This window comes from Colletotrichum jinshuiense, chromosome 2 (assembly GCF_051148585.1).
Source record: "Colletotrichum jinshuiense chromosome 2, complete sequence".
NCBI classification, from domain to species: domain Eukaryota; kingdom Fungi; phylum Ascomycota; class Sordariomycetes; order Glomerellales; family Glomerellaceae; genus Colletotrichum; species Colletotrichum jinshuiense.
This window is the reverse complement of record NC_139309.1, coordinates 5,457,015-5,477,620: the sequence shown is the minus strand read 5'-3', so window position 1 is coordinate 5,477,620 and position 20,606 is coordinate 5,457,015. Positions and strand designations below refer to the sequence as shown.

General features: G+C 57.8%; 6 protein-coding genes across 6 annotated transcripts; 3 read left to right on the top strand and 3 right to left on the bottom strand.

The window, feature by feature from the left end:
* Window positions 1-2,608: 2,608 nt before the first annotated feature.
* On the bottom strand, window positions 2,609-4,502 carry EsH8_II_001430 (uncharacterized protein; the record flags this gene model as incomplete). Its single annotated transcript, XM_083264728.1, has 3 exons — window positions 2,609-3,574; window positions 3,627-3,724; window positions 3,779-4,502. The coding sequence occupies 3 exons, from the start codon at window positions 4,500-4,502 to the stop codon at window positions 2,609-2,611; spliced, it is 1,788 nt and encodes a 595-aa protein (XP_083122050.1).
* Window positions 4,503-5,420: 918 nt separating this feature from the next.
* On the bottom strand, window positions 5,421-7,541 carry EsH8_II_001429 (uncharacterized protein; the record flags this gene model as incomplete). The annotated part of the gene is made up of 3 exons (XM_083264727.1): window positions 5,421-6,949; window positions 6,999-7,422; window positions 7,476-7,541. 3 exons carry the CDS (start codon window positions 7,539-7,541, stop codon window positions 5,421-5,423), a joined length of 2,019 nt encoding a protein of 672 aa, XP_083122049.1.
* Window positions 7,542-10,462: 2,921 nt separating this feature from the next.
* Window positions 10,463-11,851, top strand: EsH8_II_001428 (uncharacterized protein; the record flags this gene model as incomplete). Its single annotated transcript, XM_083264726.1, has 2 exons — window positions 10,463-11,158; window positions 11,351-11,851. 2 exons carry the CDS (start codon window positions 10,463-10,465, stop codon window positions 11,849-11,851), a joined length of 1,197 nt encoding a protein of 398 aa, XP_083122048.1.
* A 945-nt stretch (window positions 11,852-12,796) lies between these two features.
* Window positions 12,797-13,552, top strand: EsH8_II_001427 (uncharacterized protein; the record flags this gene model as incomplete). Its single annotated transcript, XM_083264725.1, has 1 exon — window positions 12,797-13,552. The coding sequence occupies one exon, from the start codon at window positions 12,797-12,799 to the stop codon at window positions 13,550-13,552; it is 756 nt and encodes a 251-aa protein (XP_083122047.1).
* A 500-nt stretch (window positions 13,553-14,052) lies between these two features.
* EsH8_II_001426 (uncharacterized protein) lies at window positions 14,053-16,035 on the bottom strand (the record flags this gene model as incomplete). Its single annotated transcript, XM_083264724.1, has 1 exon — window positions 14,053-16,035. One exon carries the CDS (start codon window positions 16,033-16,035, stop codon window positions 14,053-14,055), a length of 1,983 nt encoding a protein of 660 aa, XP_083122046.1.
* A 2,566-nt stretch (window positions 16,036-18,601) lies between these two features.
* Window positions 18,602-20,444, top strand: EsH8_II_001425 (major facilitator superfamily domain-containing protein; the record flags this gene model as incomplete). Its single annotated transcript, XM_083264723.1, has 3 exons — window positions 18,602-18,836; window positions 18,916-19,719; window positions 19,780-20,444. 3 exons carry the CDS (start codon window positions 18,602-18,604, stop codon window positions 20,442-20,444), a joined length of 1,704 nt encoding a protein of 567 aa, XP_083122045.1.
* Window positions 20,445-20,606: the final 162 nt, after the last annotated feature.

Below are 20,606 nucleotides of genomic sequence, written 5' to 3'. Positions count from 1 at the left end.
TGTCCCCTTGCAAGCGGAGCGATCGTTGATGTCGTTGGGCTGATCGCGAGTCCATGCTGTGGACGTGGTGATCGGGGGAGAGGGGAGTGTGGATAGAAACGGGGGGAGGAGACGAAGGGTCTGCCGCTAGACGCTAAAGGCGAGGTAAGCTTGATACTACATGGAGATTTCTGGCACGCTTGAGCAGGGAACCTTTTGGTTTCCAAATCCCAATGTGCGGGCCGAGGAAGCCTCACTCCCTTCCGAATGGATGATGGGGCATGCTCGAGGGACAACCGGGGCATTACATCAACAATCTACACCATGACGACGGGGGGGCAGCAACAGCCAGGTCAGGCCAGGCCAGGCCCACGACGTCGGTTCGCAGAGCTCCCACTTTTCATGCCTGGAGGGCGTAGACGGAGGGAGCAAGGACTGCGGGGTGGGCAACGATGATCATGTTCGGATGGATGCGAGCTTGGTAACGTGGTGGGGTTATCAGTCAACTAACAGTCCTGGGCGTGGGAGGCAGCAGGCCGCCGTGTCATGTGCAGCGCGTTGAGCATGGCGGATGACAGACCCAGTGTTAAGCCTCTGTCAGCGGCTCCCGGACGTCTTTGTGGCCTTTGGGTCATTTTATTGCCGCTGGCGTTGGTGGGTGCTTGCGCTTGTTTGCTGCTTGTGGGGAGCTGTTGCAGAGTGGTGAGGTCAAGGGGTGGTGGAAGTGTGCCGGGGGGGGGGGGGGGGGTTGATGATGAGTCGGAGTAGAATTCGATGCTCAGATTCGCGTTTGGCCCTGCGATCACAGCGATCGCCGCAACGGCTTTTCCACCATCTCGATTCGCCCGGACCCCTGCACACTCTGCATCTTTTCCCAAAAAAGGGTCGAAAAGTGGATACGCGTTTGTGCACAATGTTTGTCAGATTGCCCATGTTCGCAGCGAGACAGCCACCGAGGTCCTCGCTTCCCTCCCCAGGCATCGGTATCGGCTTTTCTCACTGCTGGAGAATTTCCCCATGGGCTTTTTCGGTCTCAAGTCTGGCTGTTGTCTGGACTGACTGCTGTGTGTTTCCGTTCTAGCGTCATTCCTGTGTCAGGGAACAACAGCTCTCTCTGACCGAATCCGTCAGGCTGATGCTGCTGGCCTCCTAGTGGTTATTTCCAAGCGACGGACGGCATGCTGGCGGGCGGGCTGCTGCAAATTGAAATGTCGAACACTGCGTTTACACGTGTACCGTCGCAGCAGTGATGCAGGCTGACATCGGCCGCCTGTGCCCGGTCGAACCCCAGCTCCGAAATCGAGGTGTCACATTTCTCGATCCCAGCAGTCTGGGAACCTGCCGATGGAGGCTGGCCGCACCACACCGGTTTCGCTTCGGTCGGGCCCATACCTGGTGTTCCAATGCCAGGCCCTGCTTGCGTTCGGTTTTGGCCTGATCGACCCAACGTGAAAATCCGCCGAGAGAACAAGGGGGGGTGGCGGTGGTGGTAGCAGAGCAGCACAACGGTGAGGTCAAGCGAAAGCGTAGCGACAGTTGTTCGTGTCAACAGGAACAGGACCATGTCGGGCAACCGACGGAGCATTTCCTAAGCGAGGCGTTGCGCGTCCTCCCGTACTCGTTGTTGACTTTTGCGGGTACTGTCCAACCCGACGATGGCCTCATTTCAATTCCCCGATCGTCGATTTCTTCACCAAAGACCGTGATCTGTATCCCCCCTCCCCTACCCCCCGGCTGCCCCCACTACTATGGGTTCCCCATGGTTAGCATCTTTCTCAAAGGAGTTCACCGGTGTACATAGTACGATGGATGTATGCCACATGCCCCGCCTCTTCCTCCTCTGACATACCGGACCGGGCGATAGATTGACGTTGAGCGACGGCGTCTCGATCGAAGACATTCCCTGGCCTTGGTTGAGGCTGACTCTGGATTCGCTGCAAAGCCCGACAACCGCTGCGTGCGACCACCAAGTTCCTAAACCCTGTTTTGACGACGGGCATGCGAACAAAGTACCTTGTAGAGAAACACGCACGCGAGGCGGCCGACGCGGGGTTGGGTCGTACAGATCTGTTAGCGATGGCCACCATGCGAACCGATTTGGGCAGACATGATTTGGCGAGACATTCTGGCCATGCCTCCGCGGGTTCGCACTCGTCGACGGGGGAATGTGTGACATCGTGCCTTGGGCGTGAGATGGTAAGGGGACGTGCAGAGCTGGCAGTTGCGGCCAGTTGGTTTGGGATGGGAAGGGAGCCGCCGGGGTACATGTTTCTTCGTATTTAACCCAAGTAAAAGGTGGGTTGCTTGTTAATAACAGCATCCGGCCAGCAATAGTTGTCGAAAGTGACTCTCTTCTTGCATGCAGTGCTACATTGATGACCGGGTACGTGGTCGACACACAGGCAGATGGGGGAAAAGGAAAGAAAATCAAAAAGGAAAAGGGGGAGGAAGATGATAAACCGCGAAAGCCGCGCCCCTTGAATCAAGTCAAAGGTGCCTCAGTTTACTGGAAGCTGATGCCTTACTGACAGATGACAGAATATGCCATCAATGTTGGAGCCTCCTTTTCTTTACCTGTCTATACCTGGTTGAAACGGAGAGAGGACCATCTCATAAGTAACCAGGTTCTCTAGAACGCAAAGTCTTCCCAAACGACATCCTCTCCCTCCAACCAGCCCGTCAAGATTCTGAGCATCTCCGGCCCCGTGCACAAGAAGAACCTCCTGGCCCCCGCCCCTTCCTTCACATCGCCTTCCTTGAGCCTCCGTCGCTCAACTGTAGCACCGAGAGCCTTGACGTCCTGGACCAACGCATTCCCCACGTCCCCTACACTTCCAGTGACGAAGACTCTCAGCACGTCGGCTAGACCAGCAACCCTCTCGCAGACGTCCTTGACCAACTTCAAGTCCACACCTCTGACACTCCACAAGACTTTCAACTTGCCCCCCGACTCCAGCACGCCACCAGCCTGCGCAAGCAGAGGCGTAATCCCCACCCCCGCCGCAACGAAAACCTCCTCAACGCCTCTTCTCCCCAGCCTAAACGCCTCCTCGCCTCCAAACCCAAGCACGGGAATCTCCAGAGGAGCCTTCAGGTTCCACCTCCACAAGAAGCCCGTAACAGGCCCGTGCTTACGCGCGGTGATTTCAATCACCTTGCCCGAGCCCGGCGGGTTCGAGACGGTGAACGTCCTCACGTAGTCGTCGTTTAGGCTCTGCGGCTCGTCGTCGCGCATGTGACTCCACCCAACGTCTAGCTCGGGTGCAAAATCGAGCGTGACGTACTGTCCCGCCTCCCACTTGGCCGCAGGCTCCAGGCTGAAGACGAAGCGCGCAATGGTAGGGGTCACGATCTCGCGACGGAGCAGCGTGGCCGCCCCGGCGGAGTGCGGTGCTTGCGACAGCGGCTGCTGCTGCTCAGTGAATAGCTGACGTACGGGAGGGTTATACGGGGACGCTTCCACGGGAGTTCCGGCAAACGGCAACCCGGACTGGACGAAAACGGCCGAAGTCACAATGATTTTGACCGCTACGTTGGTGTGCGGGAGGTAGGCGGCGGCGTCTTTACCGATCAGGATCGAGGCCGTCCCCGTGAGCTTACAATAGTCAGCGTCTCCCCCGGTACATAGCGCGTGGTGTGATACTCACGTAAAGTACGTCGGAGGTCTCAAAGTCTGGTATCGCAACTCCGACCAAAGGATTAACCTTGAGATTACCCAGCGTCTGATACAGACGATTGCCCGAATCTGTAACGGTCAACAGTGAGCTCAAAACAGGACAGCGAGCAAAGATGGACTCACACTCGGGGTAGATAATCTCCACGCCGTCCTCGTCGTTTCTCGAAATTCTCACGAACCCCTTGGGGCCTCCTCGGTGGTTCGTGTCCATGCTCTCCCCGTGCCCACTGGTGAGGAACACCATGTCCGCCTGCCGCACAACCCCCACGGCATCGTCGGACAGCGGCAGGCCCCTTTTCACAACCCCCTTCACCACCGCGTCCCTAGAACTGAGATCCTTCTTGTTCAAATATTTTGGGCAATTCCCAAGGCTCTCCTCGATCTTGAGGGCAATTTGTACCTCCCCGCCCTCCGTCACGGCGCCGGCAATCATCCTACCACCGAGCTTGACCCGATCCCTGGTTGTCAGATCAATAGCCAAGGCCGCGACAAGCTTCCCCTCCCCGTCTAGGCCGGGCTGCACAACCTCGCCCTCCTTGATCTCCCTCTCCTCTCCTCCCCATAGCGCCCTCAGCACAGGATCATTGGCAACATCAACCTTGCTTCTCACCCCGAGAACATTCTCCGCGATCGGGCGTGCTACGCCACCAGCCTCGCCGCCCCAGAGCGTCGTCCACGGACGCCCCTCCGCGTCAAGCGTGCCGAGAGCAAGGAGGGGGGCGGCGGCGACGCGGTAGCCGTACGACGCAGGGAGGCCGGCGGCTGTGGGGTTCCCTCGGCTGGGGACCTTTAGGAGGTCCTGGACGGCGCGCTCGCCGGGATGGAAGTCTATCGTCCTGGCCGGCATGTTGATCGATGGTTGGGAAAAGAGACTGTCAGGTGGTAGGAGTTGTGATGCGAAGAGGCTTGTGAGGAGAATGGTGTAGTTCATAGGAACCGGATGTACTTGGAGTCGTTGTCTGTCAACTGGGCGATGCCACCCAGCTCCTTTTTTTTATAGAGAAAATAAGGGTTCAACTTGGTTCCGAGCAAATGGCACCATTATGAATCAGCGCGATGCATTTGTATGCGGTCTGACAGTCGTGTAACCCCGGCATGTGAGTTTGGCATATTTGGTGCGGCTGTGTGACAAATCAAACGCCGAAGGGCGTACGACACATGTCGTGATGAGGGGAGCCATCAGCGCCCTGAAATCAGCACTGTCAATTGGCACTGTCGGGGCGACATGGGCGACCGCTTTGGGTAAGTGGGTCTCAACTCTAAAAGGGTTACAGGGCCCCCTGCAAGGGCGCGCGAGCCCAATGGAGATGCACGAGCTACGAGATACGCAAGCAAGGTGTGATTGGATCATCGTCGAACGACGCAATTGTATTGTAGCTAGAAATACATATCGGGAGGTTCCCTCTAGCGGCTCTCTGAGGCACGTTGGTGGCCAGTAGGCCTTTTTTCCTAATAGTACATGAGGAATGAGAAGAAGTGAAAAAGTTCGGGGGGGTATCGAAAGGATGGTCGGAAAAAAAACAATTGGGAGCCCGTCTCGAAACCCAGAACCTGAGACCAAGTTCTGTGATCCAAGTCTGCAAGACTGTGTGACCCAGCCGGGTGCGGGCGAAGAAGAATGATGAAAAGAAGCCTTTCGTTAGGATGAGCGTACTTTTCCAACGCAGGAAGACGTCCTTGGAATCGTAAAGACATTATGAAAAGAAAATGATGTTGAAGCCTGCCCAATGCACCTCTATGGTGCCCAAATCGAAGCTAGGTTTCTCTAGTACCGTTGGTCTCTTTGGGATTCGACATCGTCGTTGTAGCCATACCCCTGCCCTCGCGGGCTGGGCCTCTGGCTTTGTGAAGTGCCTGGACGAGCAAAGTAATCTTCTTGCGGCCGTGGAGGCACAGGCGCTGTCATGTTCCGCATAGGAGCGTTCGGCGGGCCGCGTGGAGGAATGGGGCCAGTCGCGCTCCGAGTCGGGTTGTATGGCTGGAAGGCCTGATAGGGGGTGTTGTTGAGCGGGCCAGGGCCGCGTGGCAGAGGCGCACCAGGGCGATTTGAGAATGCTGAGGGCGCGGGGCTAGCGCGTCCATTGGACTGACTGGAGTAGTCATCATAGGTTCCTCTCTGCTGGGGCGGACCAGGGCGGCTCGAGTACGCCGACGGCGCGGGGCTGGCTCGCCCATTGGATTGGCCATAGTCATCGTAGGTTCCTCTCGGCAGAGGCGGACCAGGACGGCTCGAGTATGCCGAGGGCGCGGGGCTAGCGCGTCCATTGGACTGGCTGGAGTAGTCATCGTAAGTTCCTCTCGTCGCAGGCGAAGCACGATCACCCTGGTACGTGTTGTCATACCGCGGCTGGTTGTAACTGTCCATGGTCCGCGTGGTGGGAGACCTAGCAGGTGGCGGGAAGGAGGGCATGGTGTCTGGAGAGTAGGTGGCGGGGCTTTCTGAAAAGCCGGCGGCCCGCATAGAACTCTGCGACTCGGTGTGCACCTGCGACAGCTGAGGTCGGAAGCTCCTCTGAGAGTTGGAGGTGCCGGGTCTTGCAGGGGGGTAATCGTTCAAGTCGAACTGAGGGAGAGACGGAGCAGGCGAGGCAGATCGCTGGTAACCGAAATCGGCAGCACCACCGACCAGGGGCGCACGCGAAGAGTAACTGGCAGTCGAAGCCCCAGTGGCCATTCTCGAGGGAACTGGCCGCTTCTGGTCCAGGGAGTTGAGCTCGATGCTGCCAGGGGTTCCAGGTCGAGATTCGTAGGCCGGAAGGGTCGCGAAAGTGTCGTTGCGGCCAATGACTGGCATCTCGGCGAGCTTGTCCGGATCCCCGACGTTGGGGAGAGTTGGGAGAGTCGCCTGCCGCTCGAAAGGCATTTTCTCGCCGTTCTTCTTCGCCGCCTTGAGTTCTGCCCTTCGCTTGTTTTCTTCCTGTTTCGCCAACGCCTTATTGACCTTGGCCGTCACAATCTTCATCAAGGCCTTGGTGACCTTGCGTTCGCAGTAGCCAGAGAGACCACCATCGGCTCTCGGGATCCAGTGGAACAGAAATAAGACGTAGAACAGGACGCCCATGATGAGATACAAGGCGGAAAAGACCCAGATGACGAGGGTGAAGAGCATACCGGACAGGATCAGAGCCTGCTGGTAGTCCTCCGTGGCGAGGGTCTTGATCTTATCAAAGAAGCCCATCAGGGAGCCCTCGACGGACACTTCGTGGACGGCGAGCTTCGCATCGTAGACAGACTTGAGTGTCAAAGCATTGACAACTTGACGGGGACCGGAACAGACGAGGACTCGGATCCAGGCTGTGGTTTGTCAGTATACATGGTGCAAACACACGACGAACCAACTCACATTGGAAGCTGAAGTAGGTGAACAGAGCAATGTACTCGGCCCCTTTCTTGCTCTTGGTGAGCTCGGCGAAGACCAGGAAACGCTTCCAGCCCTGCCCCTTCCCCATGCGAACACTCTCGAGGCGGACGGCAATGGGGTCGAGGTAGCACTCGGCCACGTTTCCTCGCTTCATGACTCGCATAGCCCTGAACTGTTCGAAGGCAATATTGACAAAGGACGCAATGATGGAGATGGAGAAGATCCATTTCGAGATTTTGAAGTCGATGGCGGGGTCAATCTCGGAAGACCAGCGGTCGAAGGCCAACAAATTGATGGCAGTAAACATGTCGACGCCGTAGACTGCCAACGAGATGAGCAGCATCAGCCAGAGGTAGAAGTAGGCGAACGGCGTGAGACATCCGCGCGACTTGAAGTCATTCAAGTTCTGGAGAAAAATGTCAGCTTCTGGGCAGGTGGCTGTCTGCGAGCTGTACCCACGATGTAGTCCCATTTCTGCTCGGCGCGGTTCTCAATGGCCTTTTTGCGATGGCTTAAGCACCCCATATTGGATTGCCGGTTAGGTTAGGTAATGACGACGGTGGTCAAGAGATATCAATGAACCCCGACACAGTCGAGTCGATTCGAGAAGAAAAAGAAGAAGCCGACAGCGGCCTACTACTGAGGTAGGTGTCGTAAAGGAGTGTGATAGCGCAACCCGGACCTGCCGTCAACACACGTCGTTACTCGCCCGCGAAGTAGTCGACTGTGTTTTCGTTTTAACGGCCAAGAGAGAGAAGAATCAACACCGTGGACGGGGTGACGCGAACGTGTAAAGGGAAGGGAAGACGAAGGAGAGGGAGAAGAGAATGTGGGTCAAGGGTAGGAGGGCTGAATGTGCGACACAAGAGTTCGGACCGGGGATTGTCAGGCTGGCATGGTCGAGCGACGGGGGCGTTTGAGGGTCGATCAAAATGTGAGATGCGTGGCGGCGTGACGACAGCGATCAAGGCCAATTCAGCCCGGCAATCATTCAGTCGGGTCGGGGTCGTCCGAATTGCGGCTGAGAATCGGCGAGGTGCAGCAAACAAGCGACGTGGTGAGCGGGTTGGGGGAGACGGTTTCCTGGCTGGGCGAGTATCCGCGTTTGATCAGCCGCCCTGGACTGCAAGGCGAAGTATCAGGATGCCGAAAAGGGCGGAGAGGTGACACAATGCGAGCGGGAAACGAGTGAGCGGACGGGGCGCGAGATGTCGAGTCGTAAACGAATGTCAAGTCTAGAATGAGCGGATGACGAGGGTTTCGCGCAGGAGACGAGAATGCCGATGGGGGATATCGAGTCTTACTCTCGAGGCCATGGACTGCTTCGCGAAGCTCGGGGATGGAATGTCGTGTGTGAGCGTATGTGTGAGAGCACAAGACGTGAGAGCGAGCGTGACCAGTGAGAGGGGAGTGGAGGCCTTGAAGAGGGATCTGCGAGAGGGGGGTAGGAGGGTCGAGACATGAAGAGACAGTGCTGAAATGGGCGGAAAGGGGGGGCCATCAGGCCAGTCGTCCAATGGCTCTGGGCCGCTGGGGGGCGGCGGGCGTGGGCAGTCTGGCGGTTTCGAGCATCCGGTCCGTGGAGCATGTGGAGCCAGATACTACTGAAGCGCGGCCTTTAACGCAGGTACCATGCCACTAGCCTCCATCTTGGGGTTAGCGCACCAACAGAGCGTTTGAGGTCCCATTTCCCGTCCCATTGCCAATCTGCCATTGGCCCACGCCAGCTATGGGCTCGATAGGGCTCCCCACAAGGTACTCTGCCCCCTTCGCCCCCCCTGGCTCGTCTGCGTCCTGTCCTCCTCTGGTGCCCAATTGTGCCATTCGCTCTGTTCGAGACGGCCGCTGGTTCGACATTGAACATGGCCAAAGGGTTCGCGGCCCTCATCTTTACACCCGCGGCTCGGACGCGCCCGTCCCATCCATCCAACCATTGAACCAAGTCCTGTACCTCTCGACGCGGCGGGAACACGATCGAGAGCCCGTTTGGCCGGGTTGTTTCGACCGCCCTGAAGGATCGCGGCATGGTATGGCCGCTCAGTATTTCCTCCAGTGTCGGCGTCACGACACCGGCCTAGCCGCGCCCGCCCGCCCGCGAAGCGATGAACCCCCGACAACGAGGCCTCCTTGGCCTAGGATAGTCTCGTCTCGACGTGGCTGAAGACCTGACCCGCGTTCAAACTAAACTCTGATTACGTACGGCACTTTGCCCGCTGCCCACTGTCGTCACCGTCGTCACAGCCAGAATGGACACTCTACCTTCGACACGGGCATCCCGTCTCAACTCTGCTCAGCTTTGCCCAGAGCAGTCTCGATGAAACGCGGCGCCCTTGCCCGGACCACGGTATGCATGATGTCGAGCACCAAGAGGTGGCGCTCTACTCTGGGTGCTGCCAGAGGACCTCCTCATTGCTCCTTCTACCTCCGACATGGCCAGTGCGCCCGCCTCTCTCGCATTGATTGTGCACCCGTCGTGTCGTGTGCATGCCTTGTCATTCGACCGTTCGGCTGAACGCAGGGGGAGCACCCATTCATACTCTGTAGGAACTGACGACGAGTGCCCTCCCAATTATAGCCTGCCATCCAAGGGAGGGCAAGCCATCCTCCGGAAACAATACCCAAGGGAGAGAGTCGACAAACGCTCCCCCGGATCAGACGGCAGGTCTTGGCCAACACGGCCCAGAAAACGCCCAGCAAAAATCGGCCGCCTCCCACTTCGGGAAACCGCAACATTTCGCTTCTCCATTGCCAATTTGCTCGGCGGGGGGGTGCACATTGCACGTGGATTACCCCGGCCATTCGGCTATCTTTATCGTCAGCCCAATCTCGTTGAGACAGCCCAACAAAGAAATGACGGTGCATTCGCAGAGCAGCAGCCCCGTTGGCAGGGACTCCGTAGCTGCCGCGTTTGCCAAGTGGCGGCGGCTTCAGCGCAAATGCTTGGATTTTGTTTCCGCACTCGTTTGGCCAAGAATCTGACATTATCTGTACTACCGGTAGGCCGCCTGTTTACTATGAACAGTTCGCCCGAATGTGCGAAACAACCCGGCTGGACTGTGTTGAAGGATTGCGAGGCACAGACTAACCCAGCAACGCGACAGAGATATCGCTGCGAGGCGGTTGTTTCGCTTTGTGCCCTTGCTTGCACTGAACCTGTCTTGGTGAGCTTCTGGAAGTCGGTTGAAAGCCCAACGGTCGTGGGAACTATATCAGGAAGAGGCGCAGACCACGACCGTTTCCGGAGTGCCAAGACGGCAACCGTTGGACCAAAGGGGCAAACAGCCGCCATGAAGCCCTTTGTCTTGGCTATTGAAGGAGTCCATTCATGAAGATATCTGCCTCTGTTCCCAATACACCGTATCGCCCTACAAAGATGGCTTATCCTTCCCGTTTCCCAAAGCTCTCATCGCCATGTCTGATGCCTTTCCTTCCACTTACTCGCCAACATGTCAACACCGCCGCCCGAGATGGTGGACAGGGACCACCCGCAGCCGCCTTTCCAGCTCATCAAGAAGGTCCAGGGCAACATCTGGCTCGCGAGGCGAATAGCCCAGCACTCGGGATATGCCGATGGTGAGGAGTTCATCGCCCGCAAGGTGGACGACTTTGACGAGTACTATGACGCCGGAAAGTATTCGATGAGCTTCACCACCAAAAAGCAGCGCCAGATTAAAGGGCTGATGGACCTGCTCTATGACTGCAACTTCGGACGCAACATTTCCCACATTTTCAACCACGAGAACATCATCTCCCTCGCCGGTTACCTCCGCCAGCAGCCCTTCCACTCGCAGGTGGAGGCGACAGAGGACTACCTTGTCTGGGACATTTGTGACGCCGGCACATTGGAGATCCTATTCGCGGACAGGCACTCGGAGCGTGAGCCCAACTGCTTCCTCCCCGAGTCGCTCTGCTGGCACGTCCTCATGTCCATCTTGCGAGCGCTCGTCTGGCTTCACGATGGCTACCGACAGGAGGTTAACTGGGCGTCCGGGGAGAGGCAGTGGGTCCAGACGGACGCGGAGTGGATGCCCATCCTGCACCGCGGTATCAATGCCCAGACCGTCTTCTTCCAGCACCCGCGCGGCGAGGAGACGTACGGTGTGTGCAAGCTGGGCAAGTTCGGCAAGGCCTTTGTGTCTGGCGTCCCGGCGCGGCGGCAGGGGGCGCATTCCGGCGAGAAACCTCTCCCGCAGAGCATCGGGTTTCCTATTGCACCTAAGCAGGGCCACATGGGGCTGGAAGACATGCGGGGACAGTGGAAGGAATATCTCAAGACTGGGAATAAGGCGAGTCTACAACAGCCGCCGTCGGACAGCAGCTGACCGTGACCGCAGAGTCGACGCCTGTACACGCTCAGCGACGAGCACTGGGCCCTGGGTGCCATCCTCTTCCGTATGATGGTTGGCTACCCACTGCCCAGTCTTGACGGGTGTGCCACGTGCAAATGCATCCACATCCGGCGTTGTGCCGACATCCAGTGCATCGGAGGCGACGGCCACCTTGGGCGCGACTGCGAGCACCACAACTTCCAAGGCTGCAGGTGCACCAAGCAGTGCGGAGCCGAGGTAGATTCTCACATTGACGAGACCCTGTTCCGGGTGGGATACTCCAAGTACCTCAAGCTTGCCGTCCGCCTGCTTTTGAACTACGACCTTGAGGCGCCGGCGGTCGAGACGAGGGGCTTGGTGGATGAGATTGAGGGGCTGTATCGGAAGTGGAGGAACAAGACAGAGGACGGAAAGGAGTACGTGGACGTCATGGATGATCTTGGATACAGGTTTCTGGTGTTGAATAATGCTAGCCTGGAAGGTGTGAGGTTCGAGGGCGAAGAATAGCTGGCGACCGGCGAACAGCGTCTTTCCTTTTGCTCGAACAACCACATTTCCCCCTCCCTTCTTCTACACCCCATCATCGGCAGGCGTTCTTCAATGGGTTTCTTCTTCTTTCTTGACATAGCCCTTCAAACGTCATCAGTTGCGCGGCAGCAACCTCGAGAGCGTGAGCCGGCTCGGCATAGTTCGCGCTTGTTCGTCGTAGTTCATCCAACCCACCACGCAATAACATGTCGAGGGTTAGTTGTATGTAGTAGGGGCCCGGCACTAAATCCGCCCCAATGATGTTGCTGTGACATGTCCCCCTGCCTCCAAGCTCCACTACCTTAGGCAACGCGGAACCGAAAGGGGACTCGGGTACGTATCGCCACCACCACCTTTTGGGAACGTTGACAGCCTGGGAAAAAGGCCCCCCCGCCCCACCGGAATTTTTCTCTTGGCGCCAACCCCAGCACAGCGCGAGGCTACTACAGCTCCGGTTTAGATTACGGTCGGGTGGATCGAATCGAGCGCTGGACGCTCCAAACCCGCCACATCCACAACCCAGCAGCTCCGGGCTCGAGCTCTTCCCACGCGAATACCCTCCTGTCACCAGCTCCGACGGCCGCGGAAATCAGCCCCTCAACTCACACCCCACCGTTCTTTCGACCATAAACATCAAACGCCGCAGCGAACAAGCCAAACAGCACGACACACACGGCCGCTTCAAACAGAAAGCCAACCGCAGCTACATCGGCCCACCCTCCTCCAAGTCGCGTCCCAATCCACAACCTCGAATCCGCCCCCCCCTCGGCCTCCGGACCCGGAGCCATCTTGGCCAACTCTCCCAATCGAATACAGAAGCAACCCGAGACAAACATAGAGAGAAGAGATAGAGAGAGAGAGAAAAAAAAAGAGCGGAAGAGAGAGAGAGAGAGAGAGAGGAAGAAAACAGAAAAAGAGAACACAATGTCCCTCTCCCAACCAACCCCGCCTCTCCTCCTAACGAAGCGCCTAACAACCTTCCTCGCCTCAAACCTCAACGCTCACCTCCACACGGCCCTCCTCGCGACCCCCTCAGGCCGCCTCCTCGCCCACGCATCCCCGCACCCGGTGTCCCTCCTGCGCACCCAGTCGACGGTCGCGTCCTCCCTCTTCGCGCTGCACGCCTCTACCGCCCCCGACATCCCCGACGCGCTGCCGACGTCCCCGGCCTCCCCCCCGGCATCGGCGCCGCACCCGGGCTCCCATGCCGCGAGCCTAGCCTCGGGCGGGGCGGCGTCGGCGGCTGCGGCATCCTTCTCCGGCGAGGGGGGAAAGCCCCTGACGATAACGGTCCAGCTCGCCGGCGGCGTCGTCGTCATCCGCAGGCTAAAGTGCGGGCTGCTCTTCGTCTGCATAGGGCCCCTGGCGGAACACATCGACTCCCACGCCGCCATCGACGGCACCAACGCCGCCGCCGCGCACCACGGCCACCACCACCACCACCACCACCCCAACGGCGGCTCCGGCGGCGCGACCCCGAGCCACATGCCCGCGTCCCCGTCCGAGGCCGACAGCATCATGAGCGTCGGCGCCCAGACGGTGGCGAGCATGGCCAGCGTCGGGAGCGTGAACACGGCGGGCGTCGTGGTCCTGCGCCGGCATGCCGAGGAGCTGGCGAGGTGGCTGGACGACAAGCTCGGGAGCCTGCGGGTGCCCGAGGAGGGTGTTGGTGTCGAGTGAAGCACACAGCATTGAGAGAGAGAGAGAGAGAGAGAGAGCGTGTGTCTTTTTTCCGCTATTTGCCTCGAGTGGGACGGTCGGTGTATGATGTGAATGTCGAGTTACTGCGGAAACATGGCTGGTTTGCATGCGATTTCGCATCAAATTTGCTGGGATGGGGAGAGAGAGAACTTTGGAGCATTACAGGCGTACGCAGGCGTTTGGGAAGATACCACGGCCAAATCATCATCTTCGAAATCACCCCATCTGATGTATTGTTTTGGTCATTATAATTCTATTCATCCGCAGTGGCATGTGTGTGTGCATATGTGTGTGTGTGTGTGTTTGTGTGGTGCCGAGTATGGCTCTATGGATATACTGATTGTTGACCCCCTTTCGTGACCCTCCCATTCGCCCCTTATCCCTTACTTTTATTTACACAATGTGACCTGGCCAACGCCCAAAAATGCAGACCGCGCCGGCACTACCTCCGAGTGCCCACGTAAAAACAAGAAAATAGTTCACTCGATGCTCATGCGCATCAGACCGTCGTGGGTATCGACCATGCCCTGGAATCCGACACGTCCCTTGTTGCCATTCACCCGGCCGTTGGTGTTGACGCCGCTGCCGGGCGTGCCGCTCAGGCTGCCCGACTCGCTCGGCGCACCACTGCCGCCTCGGTCACCGCCGTTGCTGCCGGGTCTTGAGCCCCACGGTGCCACGTCGCGCTGCATGGGGCTCTGCATGATGGGCGAGTTGTGCACACTCATGCCGGGGCTGACAGCACGCCGCTTGAGACTGACTGGATCGTAGTCGTCATCTCGTCGGCGCTTGCTGTTGATCCGACGTGTAATGTCTGCAGGACTGGGCCCCGGTTGCGGGCCCTGCCCGAGCAGAGGGGTGTCGCCCTTTTGAGATTCGCCGCTGCTGGCGGCCATGGCAAAACCTGCCGTGGGCCCCAGCGACGGAGAGTCCATGGATATATCTTCGCTCATTCCCGAGGACGAGCCGCGGGGCAGGCCACTTGGGGGAGGTGGCGTCGTACGGGCACCGATGCTGCTGGACTCGGAGAAGGTATCCCAGAACTTGCTGCCCTTTGAATTCTTCAAAGCCTGTTGCTTAAAGCTGCCTGACAGATTGAGGGCGGAATCGGTGATCATGCTCTCTGGTATGTCATCTAGAGATGCTTCTTGATTCCCGAGGGTTGGTGATGAATGCGTAGTGGTGGGTGCTGTTTGTTGACGGGGTGGCTCGAGGTCCACATCGCTCTCGCGCACTTGACGGACGACCTCGGCCTCTCTTCGAGTCTCCGTCTCCACAGGGGCGCCTTCCTCGAACAGGGCTGCCCTGATACGAGCAAAGTTCTTCGTCTTGGGCAACAAGTTTCCGCGGCGGGTTACGACGCGCCGCATGACGGTAGGACGCTGCCCATCGCGGCTGGGAGTCGAGAGAAGACCGTCAATGTTGTCTCCCCGCTCCTCCTCGCTACCAGATATATGCAGCTGGTTTGCTTGCCAGCTGATGCTCTCCCGACGCGAATGGGCCGACATGTCCTTCGATATGTTGCTGGGTGGCGATTTCGAGACGCCAGCGGCTGTGGCGGGACTAAATCCGAGTCCCAGAGGCAACTTGTGCTTCTTTTTTGGCGGTTTCCTTTGGCGCTGCCTGTGCTGGAAGCTCATAAGGCTGTTCATCGCCGGTGAGCCTCCCCACGGCGCCATCATTGGGGGCTGGGTCCCCAGCGGTGTGCCAGACTTGTTGGCCTGGGGCGTGCCAATGTACGGTTCGTCCATGTCCTCGTCCATAATATCGTCGTCGTCGGAAGATGAAGAAGAATCCGACCCCAGAGGATGCGCGCTGCCTAGCGAGCTGGACACAGTCATGCGCTCGTGGTTGCCCATCATGGACCACAAGGAATTGGTGGTTTGCTCGGCGTGTCCGTAATCGTTGCTCCTGCGGGCCGGAATGTTCATGCCTCTCCCTCCAATGGTGGGCGATGAGTCGGGCGACGACTGCTCGGCGAGAGTCGAGTGATGTAGGCTGGTGGCGGCGCGGGAGAAGTCGAGGCCGCGGGAGCGACGGGGTAGGATGTTGGTCGGGCTCGCATAAATCTGTGAGTGGTCGAGCTTGGGCGAGAGGGGTGCGGGTTTCGCGAAGGCGGCGGACGGAGTCGATGCAGGGGAGGCAGAATCGCGGTTGGCAGGCATCTGCAGCGAGAGGCCGCGGAGGGGAAACTCGGATCGGTGGGGAGTCACGGGCGTCGTGGCCGTGTCTCTGATGTGAGTGTCGTCTTTGGAAGCCTGGCGGCCATCGGCAACGTGAGGCGAAGGAGCAAGCTTCGAAGGGGTCCCTCCTCCATCGGACATGGAGCGCGTCTTGGACAAGGGCGAGCGGCCCAGCATCTGTGGAGTAGTGCCAGCGGTTCCGGCGGCGTCGGCATACTTGTCGTCGTCCATGATGGCCGACTCAAAGTCCATGTCCCTCAAATCCATAGCGCGATCCATGGCAGCGAACGAAGCGAATTGTTGGCTGGAAAGCCAGGCTCTCGACCGATTTGGAGTGATGTCCGGTGGCAGTGGGTAGTGGATCGTTCGGGTTGGGACGTGGGCTCGTTTCTGGGGCTGGCGATTAAGGCTTCGGAGATATCATTGAGATGTTGCTGGTGGCGTGTAAATTTGCAAATGGCATGGCTAAAGATGTTGCAAGACCGAGTGAAGCGTCGTCTGGGCTGGAGAGAGGTGCCGACCAAGAGGGCTGTCGCATGCACGCAGCCGCCTCAAAAGGCAATAATAGCAGAGGGGGAGGGGGAAGGATAGAGTTGACGAGGCAGGTTGGCGGGCAGACGTTGGAAGGTTAGATGCGGCCAAGACTGGGTAGGCGCCGTGTATAGCCATTTACAGCGAACCTTGGCGGGTGACGCTGAGGCTCTTTGGCAGGCCTTCCCTTGTAAATCACCCCAAAGTATCGAAGCACCCAAACCGCTCTGGCCGGTACCTCGCGCTCGCCCACGCGCGCCTCTCTTGCGCAGCCATTGGTTTCAATCCACCCAGCGGCACTTCCTTCTGTCTGCAGCCGGAACTACTACGCACACTCACAGCCAAAGTGCTGTTCTCCACAGCGGCCCCGAAACGTCGCGGAGGGAGGAGAAGACGCCTTAAAATAGTAGTAAGCTCGACCTTTTGGGCGTCGTTTCTCTGCCCGCGATTAGAACACTGCGCGAACTCGTCTCCTCTTCATCTCGCGTCGCGTTCCCATTGGGGCGTGTTCTGTTTCAAGTGGGCTGAGGTAACCTTCTTCCGACGTCTGGCTCGGACGCAGCCGTTGCAATCAAGTTAGCCACTGCGCAACTCGTTGGAAACAAGCCGTCCACCGTCCGAATCCAGCAATTGCTCAACCGTCAAGTTTAGGGACGGCTGCGCCGCATCAGCCTTGCCTGTCTCCTTACCTTACTCCCCCATGAGTTATTCAGCTTGATGAGGAGTTGCCGGACTTTGTCCATATCTCATTGACTGTCTTCTCGGTCCGGCCACCTCGCGTGCAAATCATGAGACGTTACTCACCAAGAGCAAGCGCCAGAGTCAGAGCCGGAGTCCTCCCCCGGGATAACAGAGACGCTCGAGTTTTGTTGCTCGAGTCGACACGGGTTATGTGCAATTCATAATAAAAGGCCTGTTCCTGGTGTCAATGTTTTCGAAACCAGTGGCTTACTGGCGGTCTTGCTGTCACGTTATCCAGAGGTTCCGAATACCCTCATTGTGTAAACACGTGGCGTGCGACAGGAGACAGCAGGGCAACCGTTCGAATGCCCTCCATTCCCTTCATGTCTTCGCGTCGTGTCCTTTTTTCTGTCAACTTGATTCCGTGTGGCACGCCCAGGGAAAGCAGAGGCATGGAATAGGATCTCTCCCTCTTCCCCCCTTGGCCGAGTCTTGTCTCACTATGCAACATCACGCCCACATTGTTGTCTGACGTGGCCCATAGGCCGTGTACCATCAATGGATGTCAATGAGAAGTGTGCAGGAATCGGGTAGATTTCAAGCCGCAAACGAAATTGACCGACCCCGCATGAGTCATCTCATCAAGCATCGGACGCCGCGCGCACAAAGAGTCCAATCCCATTGGCGTTGGATCAGCCACAGCAAAAAAGTGCTTGCGGTCATGATGGCTCAAGGCAAGGTGGGGACCCAGCAATTTGGTGTCTTGACGTGCTTCATCCAAAAGAGGACTAATTAGGCTGCAACCAAGAGCGAGGGCCGAAGGAAAGCTGGCTGAATTACCAATCCACGGAGCCTATACCGGTGTCACCCGGACAACTTTTCGCACCGACCTCCGAAAGACCGATCCGGTGGTCGAATCTTCGAATCTTTGAACCTTCGAACCCTCCATCTTCCCGTCATTTGGCTTTCTTTGCCTTGTCCCCGCTCATTGCCACATGGTGAGGGAGGGCTGCATCGGCCGTAAATCGCCGCCAGCCTGCCGCCCCCATCTTTTGTCTGGCTGGCTGGCTGGCTGTCGTAGCTGCGGTGACCAGGTCGCGCGTTCTTTCAAGTGAATGGGTCCCCCCTTCGGACATTTTGCTTTTCCCATTCTATGGGTACACTACACTGCGACTAGTTCCCATCCCACCACTCAAACGTAGACAAGCTCACACTAAAGGTACCTTAATACTGCCAAGGAGGGAGCTCGGACAGATACTGGACCGCACCCTGTAGCTTGCACATGTTGTATGTTGTAATCGGGCATGGCGTTGATACCCCCCCCAATGTTTGTTGCAGCTGGAAATTTTCACACGATCTCAGATGCCATGAGGGGGGCAGGACGCCACCAAGAATAAGTAAGCTGCCGGCCGCCATTCTTTCCTTCATTTTCAGCCTGTGTTCTTTCCCATTATCCAGCGGCACTCCCTCAATTTCGCAACCTTCTCTCTCTCTTCGACCGAGATCCTGACGTCTTCTTTCCTTCATCACTTGCTAGCACTTGCAAGTGTATAAGTGAAATCTCCCTTGGAGCAAACGTGCGACTCCCAAAATCCCCTGTCACGATCCGCACCCATCGTGAAAATCTGTCGCGATGGACCCGAAGCACAACGACGAGAAGCTCGGCGAGACCACATCGGCCGATCCCTCGATTGTCGCCGAGAAGCAACATGGCCACGACGATATCAACACGGCCGAGACACCAAGCCAAAAGGCTCCTTCCCTCACGTCTGGTGAAGATGAAATCGTATACCCATCCGGCCTGAAGCTTACGCTCATCATGATTTCCATCTGCCTGGCTGTCTTTCTGGTTGCCCTGGATCAAACGAGCAAGTTCACTTCCCCTTTTTTCTTGTCCAGCATCAGTTTGCGCTTTATTTGCATTCGTATTAATACATGATTTTACAGTCATTGCCCCGGCCCTCGGCGCCATCACGTCTGAATATGGCAGCGTCAAGGATATCGGCTGGTATGGCTCTTCCTACCTCCTGACCACGACTGCCCTGCAGCCCATGTACGGTACCGTATACAAGCTCTTCAGCATAAAGTACGCATACCTGGCCGCCATTGCCATCTTCGAGATCGGCTCCCTGATCTGCGCTCTGGCGCCCACTTCGACCGCTTTCATCGTTGGCCGCGCCATCGCCGGCATTGGCACTGCGGGTCTGTTCTCCGGCTCCATTGTCATCCTCAGCTACACTATGCCTCTCGAGAAACGACCCATGGCATTCGGTCTCGTAGGAGGTATGTGGGGCATCGCCTCGGTGGCAGGGCCGCTGCTCGGTGGTGTATTCACGGAGAAGGCGACATGGCGGTGGTGCTTTTACATCAACCTTCCCATCGGCGCCATTGCCATGGTCTTCATTTTCTTCCTGCTGTCGCTGAGTCGCAAGAACAACCCCGAGGGCAAGACGCTCGTGCAGCGCCTCATGCAGCTCGATCTCATCGGCACCGCCGTCTTCATCCCCGCCATCATTTGTCTGATCCTCGCCCTGCAATGGGGTGGTGCCGAGTACCCCTGGAAGAGCGCCAAGATCATTGGTCTGTTTGTCGGCTTCGCGCTTCTGATCATCATCTTCATCGGCATCCAGCTGTGGCAAGGCGACAAGGGCACGCTGCCTCCGAAACTGTTCAAGAACCGCAACGTCGTCTGCGCCATGTTGTTCGCCTGCTTCTTTGGCGCCGCCTTCTTCCCCCTCATTTATTACTTGTGTAGGTGCTCCCCAATGAAGCAAGCCCCATTCTATTCGGTACACTGACAAGTAACCACAGCGCTTTACTTCCAGGCGATCCAGGGCGTCAGCGCCGTCCAGGCCGGCATCAAGATCCTCCCCCTCCTCCTTGCCACCGTTGTCGCATCAATTGTCACCGGCGCTTTGATCTCCGTCGTCGGATACTATAACGCCATCATCCTGCCGTCTTTAGTTCTGTTCACCGTCGGCGCTGGCATGATCACGACCTTCGATCTCGGCACCCCCATGCGCGAGTGGTTCGGCTACCAGGTCCTCGCCGGCCTCGGGATCGGCGCGGGTTTCCAGATCGGCGTGCTCGTCGTGCAGACCGTTCTGCCTCAGGACGATGTACCCGTGGCGACGGCTTGCGTCCAGTTCTTCCAGTCTTTTGGCGGTGCCATAATGATTGCGGTTGCCCAGAGTCTCTTCCAGACGGGTCTCATTGACGGAGTCACTAGCAATGCCCCGGAAATCGACCCCACAATCTTCATCAACGCTGGCGCGGACCAGGTCCGTAGTATCCTGAGGCAAATGGGCCGCGCCGACGCCATCCCGGTGGTGCTAGAGGCGTACATGGATGGTCTGAGGCATACCTTCTACGTCACGGTTGCTTGCGCAGCTGCTGCCTTCTTTGCTTGTCTGGGCCTGCAGTGGAAGAGCGTCAAAAAGGAGGGAAAGGGCGGGGCCACTGCCGTTGCTGTGTAAATTCTCGGTGTTGTTGTTGTTGTTGTTGTTGTACAATACGAATATTCTCCTGATGGAGGTGTAAAGAATACCCGCTTTAGAACTTATAGCTATAAATTGTAATGTCGCATACTGTCCGTCTTTATGAAATTCGTGAGACTGGCCGTTTGTTTGCATTCCAAC